Raw genomic sequence first — 25538 nt, 5'->3', positions numbered from 1 at the left:
TGTGCATTCCTTACCTGCAGGGCTTTAGAAGAGTGCTCAGTTTCTGCAGTTTGTCCCATTCTGGTGGCGTCAGCATAACCAGTTTATGGCGTTGTTGGTCCAGGGTTGCTTTAGTTGCTGCATGATTGCGGTTCAGGCGCTTGATCATTTCCAGCGTGGAATTCCACCGCGTTGGCACGTCTTGGATCAGTGGCTCCTGCTGCTGTCCCAGGACCGCTTGCTGTGCTTTAAGCTCCATGCTGTTGGCTGCGCTGTGTCTGAAGTGACCCACAATTTTGCGACACTTGGCCAATACATTTGTAAATCCACTATCGGAGAGGCTCACGTTGATGCTTCTCTGCAGCATGTGAGCGATGCAGGGCATGTGCTCATATGGCAGCAGTTTAGCCACAGCTGTCATATTACATGCACTGTCCTTCCCTATTGTTGTGATTTTTCCTTCTATTTTCCACTTGTGTGCCACGGTTTGAAACTGTTGAGCACATGCCTCTGCAAAGTGACGCTCTTCTGATTTAATTACGGTTAAGGCAAACGACTTCAGTTCCCAGGTTTCAGTGATGTGATGCGCCGTCACACCCAGATAATTATTGTTACTCTCCTGTCAAAGCAACATGTTCCGCTGAAGCCAAATCCTCAATTCAATTTTATTTATATAGCGCCAAATCATGAAACATGTAATCTCAAGGCACTTTACAAAATCAAGTTCAATCATATTATACAGATTGGGTCAGATTATACAGATTGGTCAAAAATGTCCTATATAAGAAAACCAGTTGATTGCATCAAAGTCCCGACAAGCAGCATTCACTCCTGGGGAACCGTAGAGCCACATGGAGAGTCGTCTGCATTGTACATGGCTTTGCTGCAATCCCTCATACTGAGCAAGCATGAAGCGACAGTGGGAAGAAAAACTCCCCATTAACGGGAAGGAAAACCTCCGGCAGAACCGGGCTCAGTATGAACGGTCATCTGCCTCGACCGACTGCTCTGTCTTCTCTAACCCCAGAGACACAACAAGAGAGACAAAAAAAGCACAGAAGCACACATTGATCTAGTAATCTGTTCTACATTAGATGGTAGTAGCGGGTGAGCCGTCTTCTCTGGATGATGTCACAGTTAACAGAACGCCAGACCAGGTGTACCTACTATGAAGAAAAAGAGAGGGAGCAAAAAGTTAAAAGCTGAAATGACGACGGTCATTTCAATGTAATACAATGCAAAACTGGAGAACAGTAGACTGGAGAACAGTAGAAATCAGTAGAGTGAGAAAATTAGACCCTGATGTCCTCCAGCAGCCTAGGCCTATCACAGCACAACTATAGAGATAGCTCAGGGTAACATGAGCCACTCTAACTATAAGCTTTGTCAAAAAGGAAAGTTTTAACATTAGTCTTAAAAATAGATAGGGTGTCTGCCTCACGGACCAAAACTGGGAGTTGGTTCCACAGGAGAGGAGCCTGATAGCTAAAGGATCTGCCTCCCATTCTACTTTTAGAGACTCTAGGAACCACCAGCAGACCTGCAGTCTGAGAGCGAAGTGCTCTGTTAGGAACATACGGGGTAATCAGAGCTCTGATATATGATGGAGCTTGATTATTAAGGGCTTTATACGTTAGAAGAAGAATTTTAAATTCTATTCTTGATTTAACAGGAAGCCAATGAAGGGAAGCTAAAATTGGAGAAATATGATCCCTCTTGTTGATTTTCATCAGAACTCTTGCCGCAGCGTTTTGAATCAGCTGAAGACTTCGAACTGCATTTTGTGGACTTCCTGATAGTAAAGAATTACAATAGTCCAGCCTTGAAGTAACAAATGCATGGACTAGTTTTTCAGCATCACTCCTGGACAGAATGTTTCTAATTTTGGCGATATTCCGGAGGTGAAAAAAGGAAACTCTGGAAACCTGTTTAATATGGGATTTAAATGACATGTCTTGGTCGAAAACACCAAGATTTTTAACTTTATTACCAGAGGCCAAGTTAATGCCATCCAGTTTAAGTGATTGATTAAGAACTTTATTTTTTGAAGACTCTGGCCCAAAGATTACAACTTCTGTCTTGTCAGAATTTAAATGCAGGAAATTTAAAGTCATCCAGCTTTTGATGTCATCAAGACATGACTGCAGTCGAAGTAACTGATTGGATTCATCAGGATTTATGGATAAATAAAGCTGAGTGTCATCAGCATAACAGTGGAAATTAATCCCATGCTGTCTGACAATTTTGCCAATCAGAAGCATATATATAGTAAATAGAATTGGTCCAAGGACTGAACCCTGTGGTACTCCACAAGTGACCCTAGAGTTTGAGGAAGATTTATTATTAACATGAACAAACTGGAATCTGTCCGACAGATAAGATTTAAACCAGCCTAATGCTTTTCCCTTAATCCCTACAGTATGTTCAAGTCTTTGTAGGAGAATATTGTGATCAACTGTATCAAATGCAGCACTGAGATCTAACAGGACAAGTATAGACACAAGTCTATTATCTGAGGCCATGAGAATATCATTGGTGACCTTCACCAGAGCCGTTTCAGTGCTATGATGAGCTCTGAAGCCTGACTGAAACTCCTCAAGTAGGTCATTACTTTGTAAATGTTCACATAGTTGATTAGCAACTACTTTCTCAATAATTTTAGATAAGAAAAGAAGATTAGATATAGGTCTGTAATTTACTAACTCATCTTGATCAAGAGATGGTTTCTTAAGTAAAGGTTTAATAACAGCTACTTTAAAAGCCTGTGGTACATATCCATTTACTAAGGATAGATTAATCATGTCTAAAATAGTGCCACTGATCAAAGGGAATATGTCCTTAAACAACTTGGTTGGGATTGGGTCTAACATACAGGTAGAAGGTTTAGATGAAGCTAAAATTTTAGATAGCTCAGAAAGCTCTACTGCTTTTAAACAGTTCAGACACTGCACAGGTTCTAAGGATTCCTCCAATGCTGCCTCACTTACTGAGGACGAGGTAATCATGTTTGGGAGGATGCCAATTATTTTATTTTTAATGGAATCAATTTTATTTATGAAGAATCCCATAAAATCATTACTGCTAAGAGCTAAGGGAATGGATGGATCAACAGAGCTGTGGCTCTGGGTAAGTTTGGCAACTGTACTGAAGAGAAATCTAGGATTATTCTTATTCTACTCAATTAATGATGAAAAATATGCTGCTCTAACTCTGCGACTTGCCTTGTTATACAACAATAGACTGTTCTTCCAGATTAGGTAGGATTCCTCTTGGTGTGTAGAGCGCCATTTTCTCTCCAATTTCCTAACATTGTGCTTCAAGGAACGCAGCTCTGAATTAAACCAAGGAGCCAGCTTCCTGTGAATAATCACCTTCTTTTTCAAGGGAGCTACATTGTCTAATGCAGAACGCAATGACGAAGTCATACCGTTTACAAAGACATCTATTTGTGAATTGGAAGAAACAACATTGCTGCCGTCTACAGGGCATTTCTGCAATACGGAGGATATTAAAAAGGGGACAGACTCTTTAAGTTTTGATACAGCATTATCCTATAAAGATCTACTATATTGGAACCCTCTTTTGGGGGTGGAGAACTCGGTTAGATTAAACTCAAATGTTATTAAAAAATGATCAGATAGGACAGGGTTGTGAGGAAATACTGTTAATTCTTCACAATCAATGCCATATGTCAGCACAAGGTCTAAAGTATGGAGCCAAGAGTGCGTCGGTTTATGCACATTTTGAGCAAAACCAATTGAATCTAGGATAGTTTTAAAGGCTACACTAAGGTTATCACATTCTGTGTCAACATGGATGTTAAAATCACCCACTATAATAGCCTTATCAGTATTTAACACCAAATCAGATAAGAAATCTGACAACTCATCCAAAAACTGAGTGTAAGGGCCTGGTGGACGATACAAAACAACAAACAGAAGAGGTTTTATTGCTTTGCAGTTTGGATGAGGGAAACGGGGTTAAATGTTCAAAAGAACTGTAGTTATTAATTGGCCTGGGACTAATTAATAAATCAGACTGAAAGATGGTTGCCACTCCTCCTCCTCTTCCCACAGATCTGGGAATGTGGAAATTTGAATAATTGGAGGGAGTTGACTCATTTATACTAACATAGTCCTCTTGTAGCCAGGTTTCTGTGAGACAAAACAAATCAATCTGTTTATCAGAAATCAATTCGTTAACTAACAAAGTCTTTGGAGGGAGAGACCTTATATTTAATAGACCACATTTAATTGTTTTATTTTTAGGTTCAAGGTGAACCGTATTGATTTTTATTAGGTTTTTATGATTTGTTCCTTTTAGATAAGTTTTTGATCTGTTAAGTTTTGGCCGTGGGAAAGACACCGTCTCAATAGGATAATGGATGGGTAACAGTACAGAAGCTGCAGAGAGGTGTGTTAAACTGCGGCTCTGCTTCCTGGTCTGGACCCTGGGTTGTCAGCATTTAGGAGGACTAATAAATCCGGCCAGATTTCTAGAAAGAAGAGCTGCACCATCCAAAGTAGGATGGATGCCGTCTCTCCGGATCAGACCAGGTTTTCCCCAGAAAGTTCTCCAGTTATCAATGTAGCCCACGTCGTTTTCAGGACACCACCTAGACAACCAGCGGTTGAATGATGACATGCGGCTAAACATGTCATCACTGGTCAAATCAGGCAGGGGACCAGAGAAAATTACGGAGTCCGACATTGCTTTAGCAAACTCACACACCGAAGCAACACCAACTATAGTGACCTCCGATCGGCGTGACCGGGTGTCATTACCGCCAGCGTGAATAACAATCTTACTGTATTTACGCTTATCCTTAGCCAGCAGTTTTAGGTAAGATTCTATGTCGCCCGTTCTGGCCCCTGGCAGGCATTTAACTATGGTCCCTGGTGTCTCTAGTGCCACGTTTCTGACTATTGAGCTCCCAATAATCAGGGTCGGCTTCTCAGCGGGTGTATCGCTGAGTGGGGAAAATTTGTTTGAAACGCAGACGGGTTGGTGGTGAACTGGGGGCTGAAATCTAGAGCTATGCTTCCTACGAACTGTCACCCAGCCGGCCTGCTTACCCGGCTGCTCGGGTGCTTCTGGAGGACCACTAAGTGAACTAACGCTAGGTCTATGTGGCTCCGCGCTAGCAGAGGGCGGCTATCAGCTGGTCTTTCCATAGCACGGAGCCGGGACTCTAATTCTGACACCCTCGCCTCCAAAGCTACAAAAGCACTACATTTATTACAAGTACCATTATCACTAAAGGAGGCAGAGGAATAGCTAAACATCTGACACAGAGAGCAGGAGATAAGGGGAGACTTAGTCAGAGACGGAGAAGCTGAAGTAATAGTAGGAGAGGAAGCCATTGTGGAGCTAAAGCTAGGCTAGGCTAAAGCTAAAGCTAGGCTAGCGCCCTTCTACCACGCCAAGAGAGCAAACCGTGAAACACGAGGAGTTCCCAAGCGTGATGTGCAGCAACAGAAAATGTTTTAAAAGTGCTTATGTGTTAGAAACAGATGTTACAGCAAAGAGATTAAAGATAAAAGCGAGAGAATCTGGAGCAACAAACCGTTGCTCACGCAGTGAAAACACCTCTTCCTTTTTTTCCATTTTAGCCTCATGAAGTTCGTTGATTTTAGTCATCACTGTGCCTCTCGACGGTGGCTTGTAGAACGCGTCTAAAGTTGCCACTTTCAAAACTTCTGCGAGGCCCGTCACCTCGACAATATTAATCGGTCTACAGTCCTTGGCTATCCATCTGGCAATTTTGTCGGTCAGCTTCTCAGGCGTAGACTTACTTAATGCCCTGCGCTCGGTGAGGGTGGTCTGACGCATGCCAGGCGTAACACCTGAAGTTGAAGCCCCAACAAATGTATGCTTGGCTTTAAGATGATATTTAAGGCTGGAGGTGCTTCGGTGAAACAAAAAGTCCTTCTTGCAGTGTGAGCAAACCACAACATGTTTATTTATTGTTCCGTCTTTGTTTTTTTTTATACTCGAATTGTCCATCCAGCGGGCCAACGGGTTCTTCTGATTTTCTCCATCTCGCTCATGTCGGACAATTGAATTGTGGGTAAAACAAGGCGGGACTGCGTTAATGCGTTAAAAAAAATATTGTGTTAATTCCGGAAATGAAGCATCTCGCGTTAACACGTTCATTTTGACAGCCCTTATATATGTGTGTGTGTGTGTGTGTGTGTGTGTGTGTGTGTGTGTGTGTATCTGAATATCTGTAGTGTGTAACAAAAGTAATTTCCCTCTGGGATTATTAAAGTATGTCTGATTCTGAAACATTGATTTTAACCCCATGCTACAAGGAGGTTAAGTAATGAAATTTTGTTTTAAAATGTGATTTAAAAAAATAAATACTATTAAACAATTTCCATGAATCAAATCTAAGTCTTACTGAGCCCCATCATTCAACATTTATATTCTACTGTTCTTCGTTCCTCAGGCCTTCCTCAGCATCATGTCTGCTACTCGGCACCTTCACACAGACCACCTTCTCAAAACTGAAGAGAGCAACTCCAACGCTGACCCCATCATATCAAACACTATAGAGATAAAAGAACAGGAAGAACCAGAAACGCAGCAGAGTGAGCCAAAAGGAGAACCTGAACCAATAACAACAGAACATATTGAACTGTGGGTCTTTCAGAATGAAAATCAGCCTTTAGTGAAGCAGGAGACTCATAGCTGTATGGTGATTTCTGCTTATGAAGAAATATTCCACAATGTACCAGAACTGCACCAGGTGATGGAAGTAAAGAATGAACCAGAACCTGTACAGATAAAAGAAGAACCAGAACCAGTGAAGATCAAAGAGGAACAGGAGTATCTCTGCAGTAATCAGGGTGACGATCAGCTGAAGCAGGAGACAGACAACTGTGTGGTGACTCCTACTTATGAGAAAAAGAGCAGGAGTGAACCAGAACCAAACAAGAACCATCTCCTCTCTGAAAACTGTCCTGAAGCTGAGACCCAACATCAGTCAGGGAGCAACCTGAAAGATTCGGGATCAAGTAAAGATGAAGATCTGCAGCCAGAGAAGAGACATCAAGACTCCAGAAATCACAGGGACAGTGTGGACAATTCAAAATCAAAAAGTCATAAAGAAGATGCAGCTTGCTGTGAAATGTGTGGTAAATGTTTCAGAACAGAAAAAGACTTGTCTGAGCACATGAGAAACCACAGAGGTGAGGAAGCAGTATCCTTGTGAAGTGTGTGGTAAATCTTTTAGTCACGAAGATCATTTGAAAAAACACAAAACAACTCATGCAGATAAGCCTCATTCTTGTGAGTTGTGTGGAAAATCTTTTCGACGAATTGACAATTTAACTCGTCACCTTAAAACGCACACTGATGAAAAGCCTTATTCTTGTGAATTGTGTGACAAAACTTTTAGAACAAAGGGTATTTTGGTTCGTCACCATACATCTCACACAGATGAAAAGCCTTATTCGTGTAATATGTGCGATAAATCTTTTCGTCTCAGTCAACATTTGACTTGTCACCTTAGAACTCACACAAATGAAAAACCTTATTCTTGTCATTTGTGTGAAAAATCTTTTCGACAAAGTTACACTTTGACATGTCACCTTAGAACTCATGCAGGTGATAAGCGTTATTCTTGTAAGTTGTGTGATAAATCTTTTGGACTAAATCAACGTTTGAATAATCACCTTAAAACGCACAGTGATGAAAGACCTTATTCATGTAAGCTGTGTGACAAATCTTTTCGACTCCGTCACATTTTGACTAATCACCTTAGAACCCACACAAATGAAAAACCTTATTCTTGTGAACTGTGTCAAAAATCTTTTAGAACAAAGGCTATTTTGGATCGTCACCTTAGATCTCACACAGATGAAAAGCCTTATCCTTGCAAGTTTTGTGACAAAGTTTTTCGACATAATCACAATTTGAAATGTCACCTCAGAACTCATACAGGTGAAAAACCTTATTCTTGTCATTTGTGTGAAAAGTCTTTTAAACAAAGTAATGATTTGTCTCGTCACCTTAAAACCCACACAGGTGAAAAACCTTATTCTTGTAAGTTGTGTGGTAAATCTTTTCAAGAAAGTAACAGTTTGGCTCGTCACCTTAAAACTCACTCAGATGAAAAGCCTTATTCTTGTAATATGTGTGAAAAGTCTTTCAAACAAAGTAATGATTTGACTCGTCACCTTACAACCCACACAGACAACAAACCTTATTCTTGTAAGCTATGTGATAAATATTTTAAACAAAGTAACACCTTGAGTAGTCACCTTAAAATTCACACAGGTGAAAAACGTTACTCTTGTAATTTGTGTAATAAGTCTTTTGGACAAAGTCAAAATTTGACTGCTCATCTAAGAATTCACACAGGTGAAAAGCCTTATTCTTGTCATTTATGTGGAAAATCTTTTCGACTCAATCAAAATTTGACTTGTCACCTTAGAACTCACACAGGTGAAAAGCCTTATTCTTGTAAATTGTGTGGAAAATCTTTTCGACAAAGGTACACTTTGACAGGTCACCTAAGAACTCATACAGGTGATAAGCGTTATTCTTGTAAATTGTGTGATAAATCTTTTGGATTAAGTCAACATTTGACTAATCACCTTAGTACTCACACAGGAGAAAAGCCTTATTCATGTAATTTGTGTGATAAATCTTTTAGACTCCGTCACTCTTTGACTTCTCACCTTAAAACTCACACAGATGAAAAACCTTATTCTTGTGAATTGTGTCACAAATCTTTTAGAACAAAAGGTATTATGGTTCGTCACCTTACATCTCACACAGATGAAAAGCCTTTTCCTTGCGAGTTTTGTGATAAATCATTCCGACATAATCACAATTTGAAATGTCACCTTAGAACTCACACAGGCGAAAAGCCATATCCTTGTCATTTGTGCGAAAAGTCTTTCAAACAAAGTAACGATTTGACTCGTCACCTTAGAACTCACACAGATGAAAAGCCTTATTCTTGTGATTTATGTGTCAAATCTTTTAGAACAAAGGCTGTTCTGGAATGTCACTATAGAACTCACACAGGGGAGAAGCCTTTTACTTGTGCCTTGTGTGGCAAATCATTTAGAAGAAGTTCTGCTTTGACTTGTCATCTTAGTATTCACACAGGTCATAAGCCTTATTCTTGTGATTTGTGTGGAGCAACTTTTAGACGCAGCAGTCATTTGGCTCGTCACAAAAGAACTCGCACGTGTGAGAAGCCATAAAGACAGGCAAGTTTATGTATAAAGCACTTTAGTAACAAGACGATTCAAAGTGCTGTACATGAACAAAAAAAGTGTTACAGAGTAAAAATAGCATTACAGATGAAAGCACATTGCACTGGAACAGTAGCAGCAGGTCAGATAAAGTAAAAGACAAGTTGGACTGCAAACTGGAGCATTGACAGTTAAAGGCAACTCTAAACAAATAGGTTTTTAACCTTGATTTAAAGGAACTCAGGCTTTCAGAATTTTACAGTCTTCTGTGAGTTTGTGTCAGATAAGTGGAGCATCAAAACTAAATGCTCCTTTTTCCTTTTTTCTATTTCCTCAGAGCCTGAACTGGTTCATAGTCACCTGGTGACATGTTGATGTAGAGCTGTGTGTCGTCTGCATAGTGGTGGTAGCTGATGTTTTTTTTTTTTTTTTTTTTTTTTTATGACCTGAGCTAGAGGGAGCATGTATATATTGAATAGGAGGGGACCCAAGATAGATGCTTGGGGAACCCCAAATGTGATCTCCTTTTTTAATAAGATTTTAACCAGTCAACTGCTGTACCAGAAAGACCAACCCAGTTTTCCAGGCGCTCTAACCCTACAGAGTGATCGACAGTGTCAAATGCTGCACTGAGGTCCAATAGAACCAGCACTGTGGTTCTTCCACAGTCTGCATTTATATGGATGTCATTACACACCTTGATCAGGGCGGTCTCTGTACTGTGGTGAGCACAGAAACCTGACTGGAACACGTCAAAGTGGCTGGTCATTGTTAAGAAGGTATTTAAAGGTAGAGGTAACGATTTTTTTCCAGGACTTTCCCCAAGTCCCTTTTTGAATAACTGCATGTGCAAAACGGTCTTGCCTAAGAGGATCTTAGGTGGTGTACAATTTCTTCTAAGCCTTTGTAGCTTTTGTAATAAATCCTCTTGTACAATCACAAGAGGATTTATTAACCTGTCGACCATGGCAAATAAGGCACGAGTATTATTAATGTTTCTGTTAATAATCTCAGAGAAGAAAGATTCCCTTACATTTTTTAGTTGTAAGTAATTTGCTTATGCGAGGCGGACCGACTTGCGGAGCGGGGGGTGGGGGGGGGGGGGGGGGGGGTGGACGACACGTTTTCCGCGGACCGGCTTGCGGAGCGGGGGGGGGGGGGGGGTATCCCTGGGTTTTTTCCCTGCCATTCACGCACGCGCGAAAGCAACAAAAAACCGCGTGTTAGCGTCACTTTTTTTTTTTTTTTTTTTTTTTTTTTTGGAATGTTGGCGAGGCGGTAGCGTGAGTTTGGCGAGGCGGCCGCCTCGCCAAGATAGCGCTGCGGGAAACCCTGATCTGTAAATGTCATAGTGAACCTGGAGTCTAGTCTTTCTCCACCTGCGTTCAGCTTTTCAACATTCCCTTTTTTCACCTCTAAGTGTTGAAGATTTTTTCCTCCCAGAAACAACCTTCACTTTAACCGGAGCGATACAGTCCATCATGTCTGAGACTTTAGACTGAAAGTTATCTTCTAGTTCATTTACTGAGTTGCAGGTTGAAGTAGAAGAGTGAGCGAGGATAAAAGTTTCTGTGGCATTGTCCTTTTAAAGATGCATTTTCTAATTATGCCCCTTTTGATTAAATGAGTAACTGGAAATTATGCTTTGAAAGGTAACACAAAGGTGATCAGATGGGGCAATATCAGTTACATTGACTTTGGAAATGTTTAGACCTTTAGTGATGATCAGGTCTAAAATACGTCCCTTTTTGTGTGTTGGCTGCTAGACATGTTAAGACGTTGAGGTTATCTTCTGCTTATGTTATTAGTCTTTCATTGCATGGTCTTTAATGCATTTTAATTATATCCAATTTCTCTGTTATGTTTGTTTCCTTACTATAGCATTTTTAATGTTTTAAAAATAAAGTTTTCAAGTTTGTCACACAGTTCTTTTGCACTTCTGTATTCAGTATTGTCAATTTATGTTGAAGTCTGCCACAATAATTAAACAGTTGTTATCAACACATATCACAGATATAAGGTCACTAAGACCATTTTAAAAGTTAGATTTGGACTTAGGAGGCCTGTAAACATTAAGAAACATAGTTTGTCCCTGGCTCTTTACCTGGAGAACCAAATATTCAAGAGTCAAATTTTCCTAGAAACACCTTTTTACACTTTACTGAATCACTCCTCCACTTTTCCTTTTGCTGTCTGCTTTCACAAAGAAAATTGTAGTTTGGAGGCTTTGACTCTATCAGAATAGGTGCTTCATTAAATTCATGTAACCATGTTTCTGTTAAGAACATAAGATTAAATCTGGTAAAATCTAGTTTTGGTTTGAAGAGTCTTTTTATTATTACCTTTTTACCTGCCCTGTGAGTTCAGTAACATTATAATTTGTTCCACCTATGTTCCTCCTGGAGCCAGTGCCCCTCGGGCCGCATCATTGGTAGTAGACTGCGTCCTCGAGCAACTGCAGCACACCCCAAATGCTCCAATCTTCATCATGGGAGATTTCAATCAATGCAACTTAAATGTTGCACTACCAGGATTTGAACAATATATTGACTGTGCTACTAGGCAAAGTTGTACATTAGATAACTGTTGCGGTAACATAAAACATGCTCATATAGCCACAGCCAAACCACCTTTATCCATCTCTGATCACAATGTTATTAATTCAAAACTGCCCTTAAAAGAAGGAAACCCCAAATTAAAACAGTTCATATCTGGTCTGATGACAGCATAGAAACATTGAAAGGCTGTTTATTATATACAGATTGGAAAATATTCTATGAGGAGCAAAATTTGGACACTGCCACAGATGTAATCAGATTATATTAAATTCTGTGTTAACATTGTGATACCAACAAAAGAAACTATGATTTACCCCAATAACAAGCCTTATATCACATGGGAGGTTAAAGACTGCATTAACCGGAAAAAACAGTTTTTAAGAACAATGATCGCCTACAAATAAAATCTATACAAAAGGAGCTAAATCAGAAGTTAAAAAAGCAAAGAAGATCATAAGAAGGCTATTGAGGAAAATTTGATATCCATGAACTCAAAAGACTTGTCGAATTCTATGGAATTGGCTGTCAACATGGAACCTTCACCAAAAAGTATCTATGCTGTGGATGAACTGGCAAAAGCAAATTAACTGAATGGCTTTTATGGACAGTTTGATAATCAGGATTTTTCTGCTGAAAATGACACGATACTTTGTGACATGGTCCCACAGGAATGGGACAGGATTGATTTTGATCATGTTACCGTCAATAAGGTCCAGGCGGTATTTCATCTTTGTTACTAAGAACTTTTGCAGATGAATTGACACATGCTTGGAGACCTATTTTTCCGAGATCTGTTGATACTCTTACTGTACCATCTTTGTGGAAAAGGGCAATTATTATACCTGTTGCCAAAAAGCTCTACCCACAGGAGAACAAAGACTTTAGACCTATTGCTTTGACTTCTGTTGCAATGAATTGTCTTGAAAAACTGGTGGTAAATTATCTAAGATCGGATGTGGGTCCACAACTCGATCCTTACCAATTTGCTTATAAATGTAGGAGAGGCACTGATGATGCTTGCAGTGGCATAGTGCATCTAGTGGCTAAACATCTAGAAAACCCCAAGGCTTATGCTAGACTGCTTTTTGTTGATTTTAGTTCGGCCTTTAAAACACTCCAGCCTCACGTTCTTCTGTCTACAATGAAAAAAATGAATGTCAATCCATATATTATCAGATGGTTTCACTCATTCCTTATTAGTCGTTCTCAGCAAGTCAGGGTGAACATCAGTACTGGCGCTCTCCAGGGGTGTGTCGGTTCACCTTTTCTGTTCACCTTATATACCAACTACTGCAATTGCAATACACCAAACAACTATGTGTTCAAATTTTCAGATGGAACAGCTATTCTTTGCCTCATCTCAGGCACATCACACCTAATTAGTTACAGACAGCAGATTAAAACCTTCGTTCAGTGGTGCGAGGAACACTTTCTGACTCTTAATGTCCAAAAAACACAAGAACTGATCTTTGACCCGAGAGCAGTTGGAGACCACTCTCCAGTGGTCACCCATAATAAATTGATTGCCCAAGCAGATTCCTATAAAAATCTTGTATTACAAATTGACAATAAATTATTGTGGATTGCTCAGGTTGATTATGTCTGCAAGCGGCTACATTTTCTGCGCAGGTTGAGGGCATTTGGTGTCAGTCAGAAAATCATACTGCTCTTTTACTGTGCTGTAATAGAGAGCATCATCAGGTACGGCATTTCTGCCTGCTTTGGTAACATGTCTGTCCAAATGAAGGCCAAACTTACTTGCCTGACTCAAAGAGCTATTAAGTTGATGGCAGTCAAGCAGCACCACTCACTTCAGACCATCTTCAATGAAACAATAACCAGACAGGCCCAGAAAATCATCTCAGACCCCACTCATTCTTTATTCAGAGTATCAGTTTCTTCCTTCAGGTCGACGTCTTAGAGTCCCTGCCTGTAGACTGAACCGCTATAAGAACTCATTCGTTCCGCTTTCCAATCAAAGCGATAAACAGTTTTAAGCAGTAAATTCTGGAATAGGCAATGGTATCTAAAATTTTAAAGTAAACTGGCACGCTTTTTTTTATGACAGTAGGCTGACAGGAAGGAGGTGAGACATGTGGCAAATGACCGCAGGTCAGATTCAAACCCAGGTCAACCACATCAAGGACTAAAGGCCTCCTTATATGGATTGCACTAACCGCTGCGCCACGAGCGCACCCCTGACATGATTTTTTTTAATGTATTCATTATGTCTTATAACAGATTTTTTATAACTGATTTTTTAAAGTAGGGTTTTATACATTTTAATTTTTTTATTTATGTTTTTTGTTGTGAATGTAACGTAACATGCTTCTTTGTGTATTTATTTATTGTCCTATAATGGAATTTTTATAGCAGTGTTATGTGTGAATGCAGTGTGACATAGTTTGGACTATGTAGCAGCCAGAGTTTGTACCCAAGACAAATTTCCTTTGGGACAATAAAGTTCATCACATATATATATATATATATATATATATATATATATATATATATATATATATATATATATATATATATAATGTGTGTGTATATATATATATATATAATGTGTATAATATGTAAAATATTTCAGCACATAATTTCCTAGTACTTGATAGTGTTAGTACATCCACTGACTGTAGACTTACCTATGAAACGTTTTCACACAGCCAGAAAACTGCTTGTTGTTGCAACCAAATCTTATGGGATTCTGTGAGAGTAGGGAGGAGCAAGATGGCGGCCAGTGACTTCAGTTTTTCGGAAAAATCAGCTCAGTGACGAGCCTGCGCCCAACGACACATTTGATGTCTATGGGTGGCGGTATGCACCTGAAAGTCAAAGGTTGCAATCTGCCATTAAACAAAAAGAAGAAGAAGAAGAAGTGTTTCCATTTGAAATCTCCGCCTGAGACTTCCTGTGAACTACAAGGTGCTAGCAGCGTTAGCTTCCAGGTTTGCTTGTTCATCGTCGGTCAGAAGTCTGTGTTTGCTGTAAACTGAATATTTCAGCGTCTGCAGCAACAATATCTTCGCTTCATCACCAGAGAGCGACTAACTGCTGAAGAAATATTCAGAACCATCGTCCAGGAGGAGGAAGAGACCGAGCATCAGCTCAGACTGCTGGATAGCAGCTGGAGAACCCGAACCGGGTCAGAACCTCCAGGTATGTTAACTGGAAGCTGGTCTGGATGAACTAATGCTGCAAAACAGAGAATATGATCAGGAAACACATCACAGCTTGGTTAGATGCTTCAATTTGCTGTATCGTTTTACGAAAAAGTCGTGCAGTCTTAAAGAAATGTAAAATTGTCAGTAAAGAGCAAAAACTATCTTTTGTACTCACCTTAAACAGCCGGAACTGTAAAACTCTAAGGGAACAGTAGTGCAGTGGTATCAGTGCAATACTGTTACTTTAAATTACAAATTTAAAGATTGCTGCCACAAAAGATAACTTCCCAGAAAAAAAAAAAAAAAAATATATATATATATATATATATATATATATATATATATATATATATATATATATATATATATAGAGAGAGAGAGAGAGAACATAAGTAAAATTAACTCTAGACTTTTGGATATTACAGATCATTACAGTGACATAAACATCTATTTTACAGTGTTATTATTAGTTCTTGGATGATAATTCTATCAACCTAACTGTGTTAACCCTCCATTTATTTGTGAATATGACTTTTTTCCTTTGTTGTAACTGTTAATATTCTGAATGGGTAACATGTAGCTATTGTTAAAGAAGAAGGCGATCAATCTAAAATGCGCATTAACACTCAGATTCGATAAATACTTTCTTTTGATAACATGGTAGATTTGTTACTTTCAAAAATGTGAAGTAGGATTAAAAACATAAAACAGCCGTAAAGTTTATCAAAAGTACTCAAATAGGATTAAGTTCAGTCTAGCAAACTTCAGCTTCATTAGAGATTTCCTTTCAACTGAAGCTGCTAGGTTATATTTGTTTTCCATGATTTTATCCCACATAACATATTGTCTAATAAGCTGGTCCAATACTCGCTGTACTACAACAAAACCATTAGAGACATTATACAAACAAGCATTAAAAATACTGGATAAAAAAACCATACCATTACCACCACTGTAGTATTCTGAGGAAATATCAGCTACTTACCTGGGACAATCTTATCAAATTCAAAAACATCTGTTTAATTTATAAAATCAGACATGGTTTAGCACCACCTCCACTATGTGACTTTGTACAGTTCAGATCCAGTGAGGTGAGGGTAACCAGAGGGGCAGTGAGGGAAGACTGCATCATCCCCCCTGGAGAAAAACAGCTGTTGGTCAGGCTGTCTTCTCCGTAAGAGCATCTCAGCAATGGAACACAGTGCCAGAAACCATCAGAGAGTCTTTGTCATTCTTTTCATTAAAAAAAAATGCAAAAAAAGGGCTTGTAGAGAGCCAAACTTGTGGGCACTAAGGTTTTCTGTGTGTATTTAAATAATTTATAATTATTTTACATGAATTGTATTTCTTAACCATAATGTTTTTTATGTAATTGGCATTGTAATTTTATCTTGTGATTTTATACTTGTGATTATTTTTAAGGTTGCCTTTTTTACACCTGGCTGGGGGACTACCGATGAAAATTAGCACTTTTTAGCTAACTCGGGTACATTTACATTGTTTTAATGTTGATTAATATACACTGTCCCCTTTTTAAATAAAAATAAAGTAAGTAAGTAAAGTAAATATACGCATTGTTATTGCAAAGTTGCTTTGACAAATACACATAAAAGTTTGGCAATGATCGTATGTCGCATTCTAACACGAGCGGTATTCGTAGAACTTACTTCTCCGTTAATGATATGGCTTCTCATATTGAAAAGACAGAATCTAACTGTTGTACCGTAAATACGTATGCAAACTTATCTTGGCCATCCTTCTTTCAAGAAAAACACGGCTTTAAGCTCTGCCCTAAAAATGACCTATAAAGTACCTGTTTTTATGTCCATCCCACCAATGGCGGTGTACACCACATTAATGCGTCATCAAGAATAACAAAGCAGGCACCGTTCCGCTGAAACTCTCAGTTTGTCCAAGGTATAGAAAGATCACAACAACAACAAATTAGATACCGTGTGATTTCTTCTTAGTCTGGCTACATAGATTTTGACTGGATTTTATTTTGAAATTCCACATCAGAATTGGATGAAACTTGTTGAGCAACATCTGGGGGTGTTCTACTGTCATGCTGAAGTTATAGTATTCGCTGAAAATGTCCAGTTCTGTAGCAACATTTACAGCAACTTCGGTCAAATTTACTTAATGTAAAGATTTTGAAGGGCCTTTATTTTTAAATTCCACATCATGTAGATGGACTTTGATGAGTTACTTCTGGAGATCGTCATCTGTCATCTTTCAGTGAAAGTATTCACCTGGGGGGAAAAAGTTGTTTTAAACAGGGTGACGACAATACATATTTCCACAATCACCACCAGACCTGATTAATAAGGAATATTACATATATTAGTAAAACAAATATTTCAACTAACTGAAGTAAATATGTGTAAACATAAAAAAATAAACTAGACCGATACACCCCAAAAAATATTGCTTTTATTTTGAAAAGTAGTTTCAGCCATTACTACTGTAATTCTTTGTGTTTGCGTGACCTACAAAACCAAGGGCGGCTCACTTAACCGCAGTTCGTCAGGATCCCCTGTCATGTATATTTTAGATTTCTCTGCTCCACCACACTTGAATTAAATAATCACATTTCCTCCTCCGCAGCCACTGAGGGCTGCAGGGGCCCGTCAATCGTTCACTTTTAAGTCAGTAGTGTTGTCAGTGAAATGCCTAATGGTGTGTTCACACTGAACGCGATTATAATGGAATTTCCACCTGAATGGTATTAATCACTATGACTCTTCGCATATATAAACAGTGACAACAGCCTTGATTTATTCACTGCGCTTCACCACGTCATCATATAAGAAAAGCATCTATCCGCTTGTCAATATAGTCTGACTTTTGTATTGATGCTGACTTTTTGTTTTAAGTTTAATTATTAAAATATGTATAAAAAAATATAACTCCCATATTAAACAGGTTTCCAGAGTTTCCTTTTTTTTAACCTCTGGAATATTGACAACATTTTAAATATTCTGTCCAGGAGTGATGCTGAAAAACTAGTCCATGCATTTGTTACTTTAAGGCTGGACTATTGTAATTCTTTACTATCAGGAAGTCCACAAAATGCAGTTTAAAGCCTTCAGCTGATCCAAAATGCTGCAGCAAGAGTTCTAATCAAAATCAATAGGGATAATATTTATCCTATTTTAGCTTCCCTTCATTGGCTTCCTGTTAAATGAAGAATAGAATTTAAAATTCTTCTTCTAACGTATAAAGCCCTTAATAATCAAGCTCCATCATATATCAGAGCTCTGATTACCCCGTATGTTCCTAACAGAGCACTTCGCTCTCAGACTGCAGGTCTGCTGGTGGTTCCTAGAGTCTCTAAAAGTAGAATGGGAGGCAGATCCTTTAGCTATCAGGCTCCTCTCCTGTGGAACCAACTCCCAGTTTTGGTCCGTGAGGCACACACCCCGTCTACTTTTAAGACTAATCTTAAAACTTTCCTTTGTGACAAAGCTTCTAGTCAGAGTGGCTCATGTTATCCTGAGCTACCTCTATAGTTATGCTGCTATAGGCTTAGGCTGCTGGAGGACATCAGTGTCTATTTCTCTCACTCTGCTGAGTTCTCCTACTGCTCTCCAATTTGCATTGTTAGTTGTTATTTAAACTTTTAACAATTTTCTCTTTATAGAAGGTACACCTGGTCTGGCGTTCTGTTAGCTGTGACATCATCAGGGGCGACAGATCATCCTCTATTACCATCTAACATAGAAAGTACTCCTGGGTCAATGTGAGCTTCTGTGCTTTCTGTGTCTCTGCTCTGTCTTCTCTAAGCCCCAGTGGGTGGAGGCAGATGAGCGTTCACACTGAGCCTGGTTCTGGTTCTGCTGGAGGTTCTCCTCCCTGTTAAAGGGGAGTTTTCCTCTCCACTGTCGCTTCATGCATGCTCAGTATGAGGGATTGCTGCAAAGCCATCAGCAATGCAGACGACTGTCCACTGTGGCTCTACGCTCTTTCAGGAGGAGTGAATGCTGCTTGGAGAGACTTGATGCAACCTGCTGGGTTTCCTTAGAGAGGAGACTTTCTGACCAATCTGTGTGATTTGATTGAATTTGTAAAGTGCCTTGAGATGACACGTGTTGTGAATTGTGAAATGGGAAAGATTGTAATTGCTAAAAGGTTCCGGTTTGAATGGCTTCTGTTTTTCAGCCATTAAGCAGCAGGAAGTTTTGACTTATTCATGCCTTAATCTCCTTCGGACAGGAGCTGAGACGGGTCAGGTTGGCAGAAGAGAACTGAAGGGAGTGATGTGGATGTAGAGTTGAGTGTTGTGAGCATAGCAAGGGAAATTAATTCCATGCTTGCTTATGACACGGCCGAGGGGAAGCATGTAGATGGTGAAAAGGCTAGGACTGAATACGGAGGCCTGAGGGATAGTGTCCGAAATTAACTTCCTGATTCACCAGTCAAGTTGGCCGGTAGATGTAAGAATCAACTGGCCAAGCATATTTTTTACTGGCCGCAGAGAAAATGAGGAGGGATGTGGAATCAGAGTCAGATAGTATCAGCAGGTCACTGGTGACTCTGATAAGAGCTGTTTCAGTGCTGTAAGACCACTAGTAAAATTGCTCAGTAAAATTCCTGTCTGCCCTGTTTGGTTGAACCGACAAGCAGATAGAAGCTCCTCTTGTTTGATGACGTGGTAAAGCGTGGTGAGGCTGTTGACCCCTGCTTATCTATGCAAAGAGTCACAAAGACCAACACTGCGCAATTCAGACAGAAATTTTGCATGAATGTAATTTGGTGTAAACACACCATTAGTGAGCTCCATCATTCACAACATTAATGTTCTACTGCTCTTTGTTCCTCAGGCCTTCGACAGCATCATGTCTGCTACTCGGCACGTTCACACAGACTATCTCAAAACTGAAGTGAGGAACTCCAACGCTGACCCCATGTCAAACGCTATAGAAATAAAAGAAGAACCACTACCAATTAGAACAGAACATATTGAACTGTGGGTCTTTCAGAATGAAAGTCAGCTTTTAGTGAAGCAGGAGACCAACACCACTATGGTGACTCCTGCTTATGAGCAAATATTCCACAATGTACCAGAACTACACCCAATGATGGAAATAAAGAATGAATCAGAACCTGTACAGATTAAAGAGGAACCAGAACCTGTTAAAATTAAAGAGGAACCAAAACCAGTGAAGATCAAAGAGGAACAGGAGTATCTCTGCAGTAATCAGGGTGACGATCAGCTGAAGCAGGAGACAGACAACTGTGTGGTGACTCCTACTTATGAGAAAAAGAGCAAGAGTGAACCAGAACCAAACAAGAACCATCTCCTCTCTGAAAACTGTCCTGAAGCTGAGACTCAACATCAGTCAGGGAGCAACCAGACAGACTCTGGATCAAGTAAAGATAAAGATCTGCAGCCAGGGGAGCGACATCTAGACACCAGAAATCACAGGAACAATGTGGACAATTCTAAACTAAAAACTCATAAAGATAAAGCTTGCTGTGAAATATGTGGTAAATGTTTCAGGACACAAAAGGACTTGTCTGAGCACATGAAAATCCACAGAGGTGAGAAGCAATATCCTTGTAAGTTGTGTGATAAATCGTTTAAAAAAAAGGCTAATCTGGTTCGTCACCATAGATCTCACACAGGTGAAAAGCCTTATCCTTGCAAGTTGTGTGGTAAATCTTTTCGACATAATCAGAATTTGAAATGTCACCTTAGAATGCATACAGGTGAAAACCCTTATTCTTGTCATTTGTGTGACAAAGCTTTTAGTTCGAGGAATATTTTGGTTCGTCACCTTAAAACCCACACAGATGAAAAGCCTTTTTCTTGTCATTTGTGTGAAAAGTCTTTTAAACGAAGTAACGATTTGACTAGTCACCTTAGAACCCACACAGATGAAAAGCCTTATTCTTGTGACTTGTGTGACAAATCTTTTAGATCGAAGGCTATTTTGGTTCGTCACTTTAGATCACATACAGGTGAGAAGCCTTATCCTTGCGAGTTGTGTGATAAATCTTTTCGACATAATCACAATTTGAAATGTCACCTCAGAACTCACACAGGTGAAAAACCTTATTCTTGTCACTTGTGTGAAAAGTCTTTTAAACAAAGTAATGATATGACTCGTCACCTTAGAACTCACACAGGTGAAAAGCCTTATTCTTGTAATTTGTGTGAAATGTCTTTTATAGAACGTAGTGCTTTGACTCGTCACCTTAGAACTCACACAGGTGAGAAGTCTTATTCTTGTAATTTGTGTGAAATGTCTTTTATAGAACGTAGTGCTTTGACTCGTCACCTTCGAACCCACACAGGTAAAAAGCCTTATTCTTGTGATTTGTGTGAAAAGTCTTTTTTACAACGTAGCGCTTTGACTCGTCACCTTAGAACCCACACAGGTGAGAAGCCTTATTCTTGTGATTTGTGTGAAAAATCTTTTATACAAGGTAATTCTTTGACTCGTCACCTTAGAACCCATGCAGATAAGAACCCTTAGTTTTGTGATTACTGTGATTAATCTTTTAGAATGAAGGCTATTCTGGAATGTCACTATAGGTTTCACACAGCTGAGAAGCTTGTGCTAGTCACAGCAGAACTCACATGGGTGAGAAGAACTAAGCTGAATTGGACTACAAATTACTTAGCAAATATATCTGATTTATAAAGTGATATGTGTAGAAGTTTGATAAACATCATTAAGGTCATTCTGACCTGGCTCTCAGCAATGGGAGTGAAGAAAGGAAACATCTGGATGTGGAGCGATAACTTTGTTTAACTGTAGTGTTCCAAGATATGTCAAGTAGTGGAATTAATCTGTCTGTTTTTGTACTCTTGAGTTAAGTGTTTACCAGAATTGTAGGTCCAGCCGCCAAGAAGCTGGACGTCATTAGCTTGGAATACACACCAATGGAGACACACAGACTCTTGTTATAACACACACACATCCGTGGGCCATAAAAGGCCTGTTCAAGGTATTGTTTTTAGAACTCACGCTTCACACCCGTTTGTACGTGCGAACTTGAATGGAATAAATGAGTTCTCAGTTGGCACAAACAGAGGAACGATGCCTCCCCGCGTCTTCTCTTTTTTAAGGTTCAATAGTTAAATAATCTCCCACATGTGTAAGTAGACTTTAGACTTAGACAACTTTATTTGTCATTCTGCATGCAGAGAATGCGCACAGAACAAAATTTTTTTTGCATACAGCTTGGAAAATCACGGTAAATTGCAGTAAATTACAGTAAATTTCAGTGTCCATAGTCCCTTTTGTGGCCTCAGCAGTTACGAAGTCCATTTTGTGGCTCCAGCAGTTTTGGCAGTTCAACAGTCTGATGGCAACAGGGAAGAAGCTTTTGCAGAACCTGGTGGTCCTGCAGCGGATGCTGCGGAACCTCTTCCCAGAGGGCAGCAGGGAGAACAGTCCATGGTGGCGGTGTGAGGGGTCCCTGATGATGTTACGGGCTCGGGACATAGCGCTGTGATGAAAGATCCTTGATAGAGGGAAGAGGAGCCCAGATGATCCCTTCTGCTGTCCTCACCACTCTCCTCACGTTCTTCCAGTGGGAGGCACTGCAGCTTCCACACAACACAGAGAGACAGCTGGTCAGAATGCTCTCTATGGTGCTTCTGTAGAAGGTCTTGTGGATGGGCGGGGGCAGGTGGGCTCTTCTCATCCTCCGCAGGAGTAAAGTAAATCAGTAAAAGTCAGGAGTAAAGTAAATCAGTCCCATCAAATAGATTCCCATTAGGCTGCATTTGCTGTAATTCCACTGCAGGTCAGTCAAATGAAGTTTATTCCAATTTGCAAAAGATTTTCTATTAAATGAAGACCAGTTGATTGTATTGAGTGGGTCATTGAATTTGCAGCAGTTTTGCATACTGAGCAAACATATTTTTTCAATAAAAATTTAATATTGCAACACTGAAATGTAAATACTTGTAAAAGTGCATCAAAACCCTGTTAACAGCTCCACCTCCATCACCTTCACACTGCTGATGTGAAAATGCTCCAGGAAGACTTTTTTGACAAGGACTTAGTTTTATTGTTTTTCTGTTTTTTTTTCCCAACCAGACCTTTTCCACCCAGACCCACTGATTTAATGTGTAAGGCAAGGCAAGGCAAATTTATTTATATAGCACAATTCAGTACAGAGACAATGCAAAGTGCTTTACATGATTAAAATATTGGAAAATAAAACAGAATAAAAGCAAGTAGGGATAGTGTAGAAACAAAAAAGAACATTTGAAAACAGTAAAACATTTTAACTTGAACATTCAAAGGCAATTCTAAACAAATGTGTTTTTAATCTCGATTTAAAGGAACTCAGGCTTTCTGCACTTTTACAGTTTTCTGGAAGTTTGTTCCAGATAAGTGGAGCATAGGAACTAAATGCTGCTTCTCCTTGTTTAGTTCTGGTTCTAGGTATGCAGAGTAGGCTGGAGCCAGAAGACCTGAGTGGTCTGGAGGGTTTATACGCTGATAACAAGTCTGTGATGTATTTAGGTGCTAAGCCTTTGTAAGGACAAAGGCTTATATCTCCTAAAAACAGTGAGACGTCAGTGCCCGTATTCACAAAGATTCCTAAGACTAAAAGTAGCTCTTAGAGATGTGTAAGGAAAATTCTTAGAATTTCCAGAATTCTAAGATTTCTCTTAGAATTTTTATCTCAGTAAGATAAGTTATTCACAAAGCATCTTAGGCCTTAAGGGAGTCCCTAAAGTGACAAAAATTAGCAGGGAAGACAGTGGAAACAAACTGTTTGGCTAAACCCACCAGCTAAACAGATGGTAGAAATTAACACATAAACTTCCTTAATAATCATACATCTATAATATTTAGATAAGATACATTTTATCATTCGCATAGGGGAAAATTAATCAGTTTCACTGGTCCGAAGGGTTAAAGGCAGCTCTACCTAACGTAATTTTATTGAGGATGAAGAAACTTTTAGAGCCATTGGCCTACTCAACCGGAAATGACTAGCAGAATTAGCTTAATTGCAGAAGAAAACCAGAAATGTCCGTAAAACTTGTCTATATCATAGATATTAGGTCTTTCTCAGTTCGGGGGCTGCTTCCTATGTCACAGCGCAGCGACGAAGGCTTTCCCTATTCACAAATCCTTCTAAGACTCATTCAAATGCATATGCAGCCGACGAATGTGTCCTTCTTTTCCCCGATTTGAAGGATGGGTCTAATGTATCCTTTATTGCTAATCCTATCCCATGGTTTACTGCGGGTTGAACAGAACGTTTTAACCAGAAACAGTAATGGAGAACGGGAGTGAAAAGCTGTGAATAAAGGTATGCTAAGTTTATTACGCTTTCTGTGTCATAAAAGTAACTTTTAAAACGGTTTTAGGTGAGATGTTAGCTATGTTAAACCGAAATGTCTGCTTGGTTTCTTGACCGTATCTTGAGAGAGAACGCCTTTCTGAGAAAACATGAGAAGACTGTGGAATCTGCCTCTGATATCCTTGTGTTGTTCTCAGATGGACTGCCTCAAGATGGCGGCCATAATTTATGCATCGCAACAGTGAATGCGGGATCTACTCTATTAATGTCTGTTGTTGTTGGAAATTAACTAAACCCTCTCCTCCATCCTTTTCTATTCAGGGCTAAAGCTCAGACTAGCTAGGGTTCGAAAGAAATTCAAATCTAACGAGTATTACCCTGCTGAGAGTTCCTGTGAGAACTTTTTCGCTCGATAAGTGGGACGCGACTGATTTACTAACCACCTCCCTCCTAAGGCCACAGCCTTTTTTAGTGGACCGGTTAGACAACCTAGTAGCCTGAGTTCACCTATTTCCTGACCACCGCCCTAGTTACCGGTGGCTTCTGCTTGTTACTGAATCGGTTAATTTTTAGTGACTCAAAGGTCCCTAAGAGTGTTGTTTATTAAATTTTTGCTACAGGCAACCTTTTAAGACTTCCTAAATAATTTTGGAAACATGCACCATGTCTGTTTTACAACCATTGAAAAACTCAATAAATGACTAGAATTTTATATGCTTTTGGTTTCGGGATATTAAACTACAGCATTATTACAGCATTAATACGGAATATTGTTGATTTAAAGGCGTTTGGTATAACTTTAGAAGTACTTTAGAAGCTAGGGGTCACTACAGTGACCCCTAGCCTCCCGGAGGTATAATTGCATTAATAAAATCAACTGTTCCTAAAGTTTACATATTCTTACTGGAAAAACCGGTCTTTAAAATGTTATTTTATCAAAAATGTTTTGTTTGACTCAAGATTTGCATTTTGAATAGGTTGAAACACATACCAAATTTTCTGAATTAGTTAAGCTAATTTAAGCTCATTCCATGTTATTTAAGATGAACTTTGGTTCTTTAACTCAGATCTGCAGTGAACTAGGATTCACTGAATTATTTATTTCTTTTTTTGCCAGGTTCGGGTCGGTCCGCTCCATCTCCCAAGAACATCTCAAGTCTCCGCTAGGTGCGGAGCCCATCCCCCCACGTCCTTCCCCCCTCCGATGGCTGGCGCCTTGGCCCGCTGATTTTAACCAGGTTAGCGACGATCCCTGTATCGCCCCCTAGCGGATGGAGGTAGAATCGCATAAACAAAGGCAAGCGATTCTGATTTAAATGATTTTACAGGACAAAACGGTCCTC

The 25538-nt window shown here is 39.6% G+C and overlaps 2 protein-coding genes and 1 pseudogene across 2 annotated transcripts in view; 2 read left to right on the top strand and 1 right to left on the bottom strand.

Annotated features, from left to right (window-relative positions):
• The window catches only part of LOC118560608, a 30165-nt pseudogene extending 8202 nt beyond the window's left edge, over nucleotides 1-21963 (top strand).
• The window catches only part of LOC105924521 (gastrula zinc finger protein XlCGF57.1), a 123862-nt gene that overhangs the window by 75223 nt on the left and 23101 nt on the right, over nucleotides 1-25538 (bottom strand). The gene's annotated exons all lie outside the window — the stretch shown is intronic.
• Nucleotides 7188-9520, top strand: LOC118560609 (zinc finger protein 26-like). The gene has a single exon (XM_036131885.1). The coding sequence runs from the start codon at nucleotides 7446-7448 to the stop codon at nucleotides 9198-9200; it is 1755 nt and encodes a 584-aa protein (XP_035987778.1). The 5' UTR covers nucleotides 7188-7445; the 3' UTR covers nucleotides 9201-9520.

Source organism: Fundulus heteroclitus, unplaced genomic scaffold, assembly GCF_011125445.2.
Source record: "Fundulus heteroclitus isolate FHET01 unplaced genomic scaffold, MU-UCD_Fhet_4.1 scaffold_46, whole genome shotgun sequence".
In the NCBI taxonomy this organism is placed as follows: Eukaryota; Metazoa; Chordata; class Actinopteri; order Cyprinodontiformes; family Fundulidae; genus Fundulus; species Fundulus heteroclitus.
Note: the sequence above shows the minus strand (reverse complement) of the source record. Positions and strands in the feature narration are given on the sequence as shown.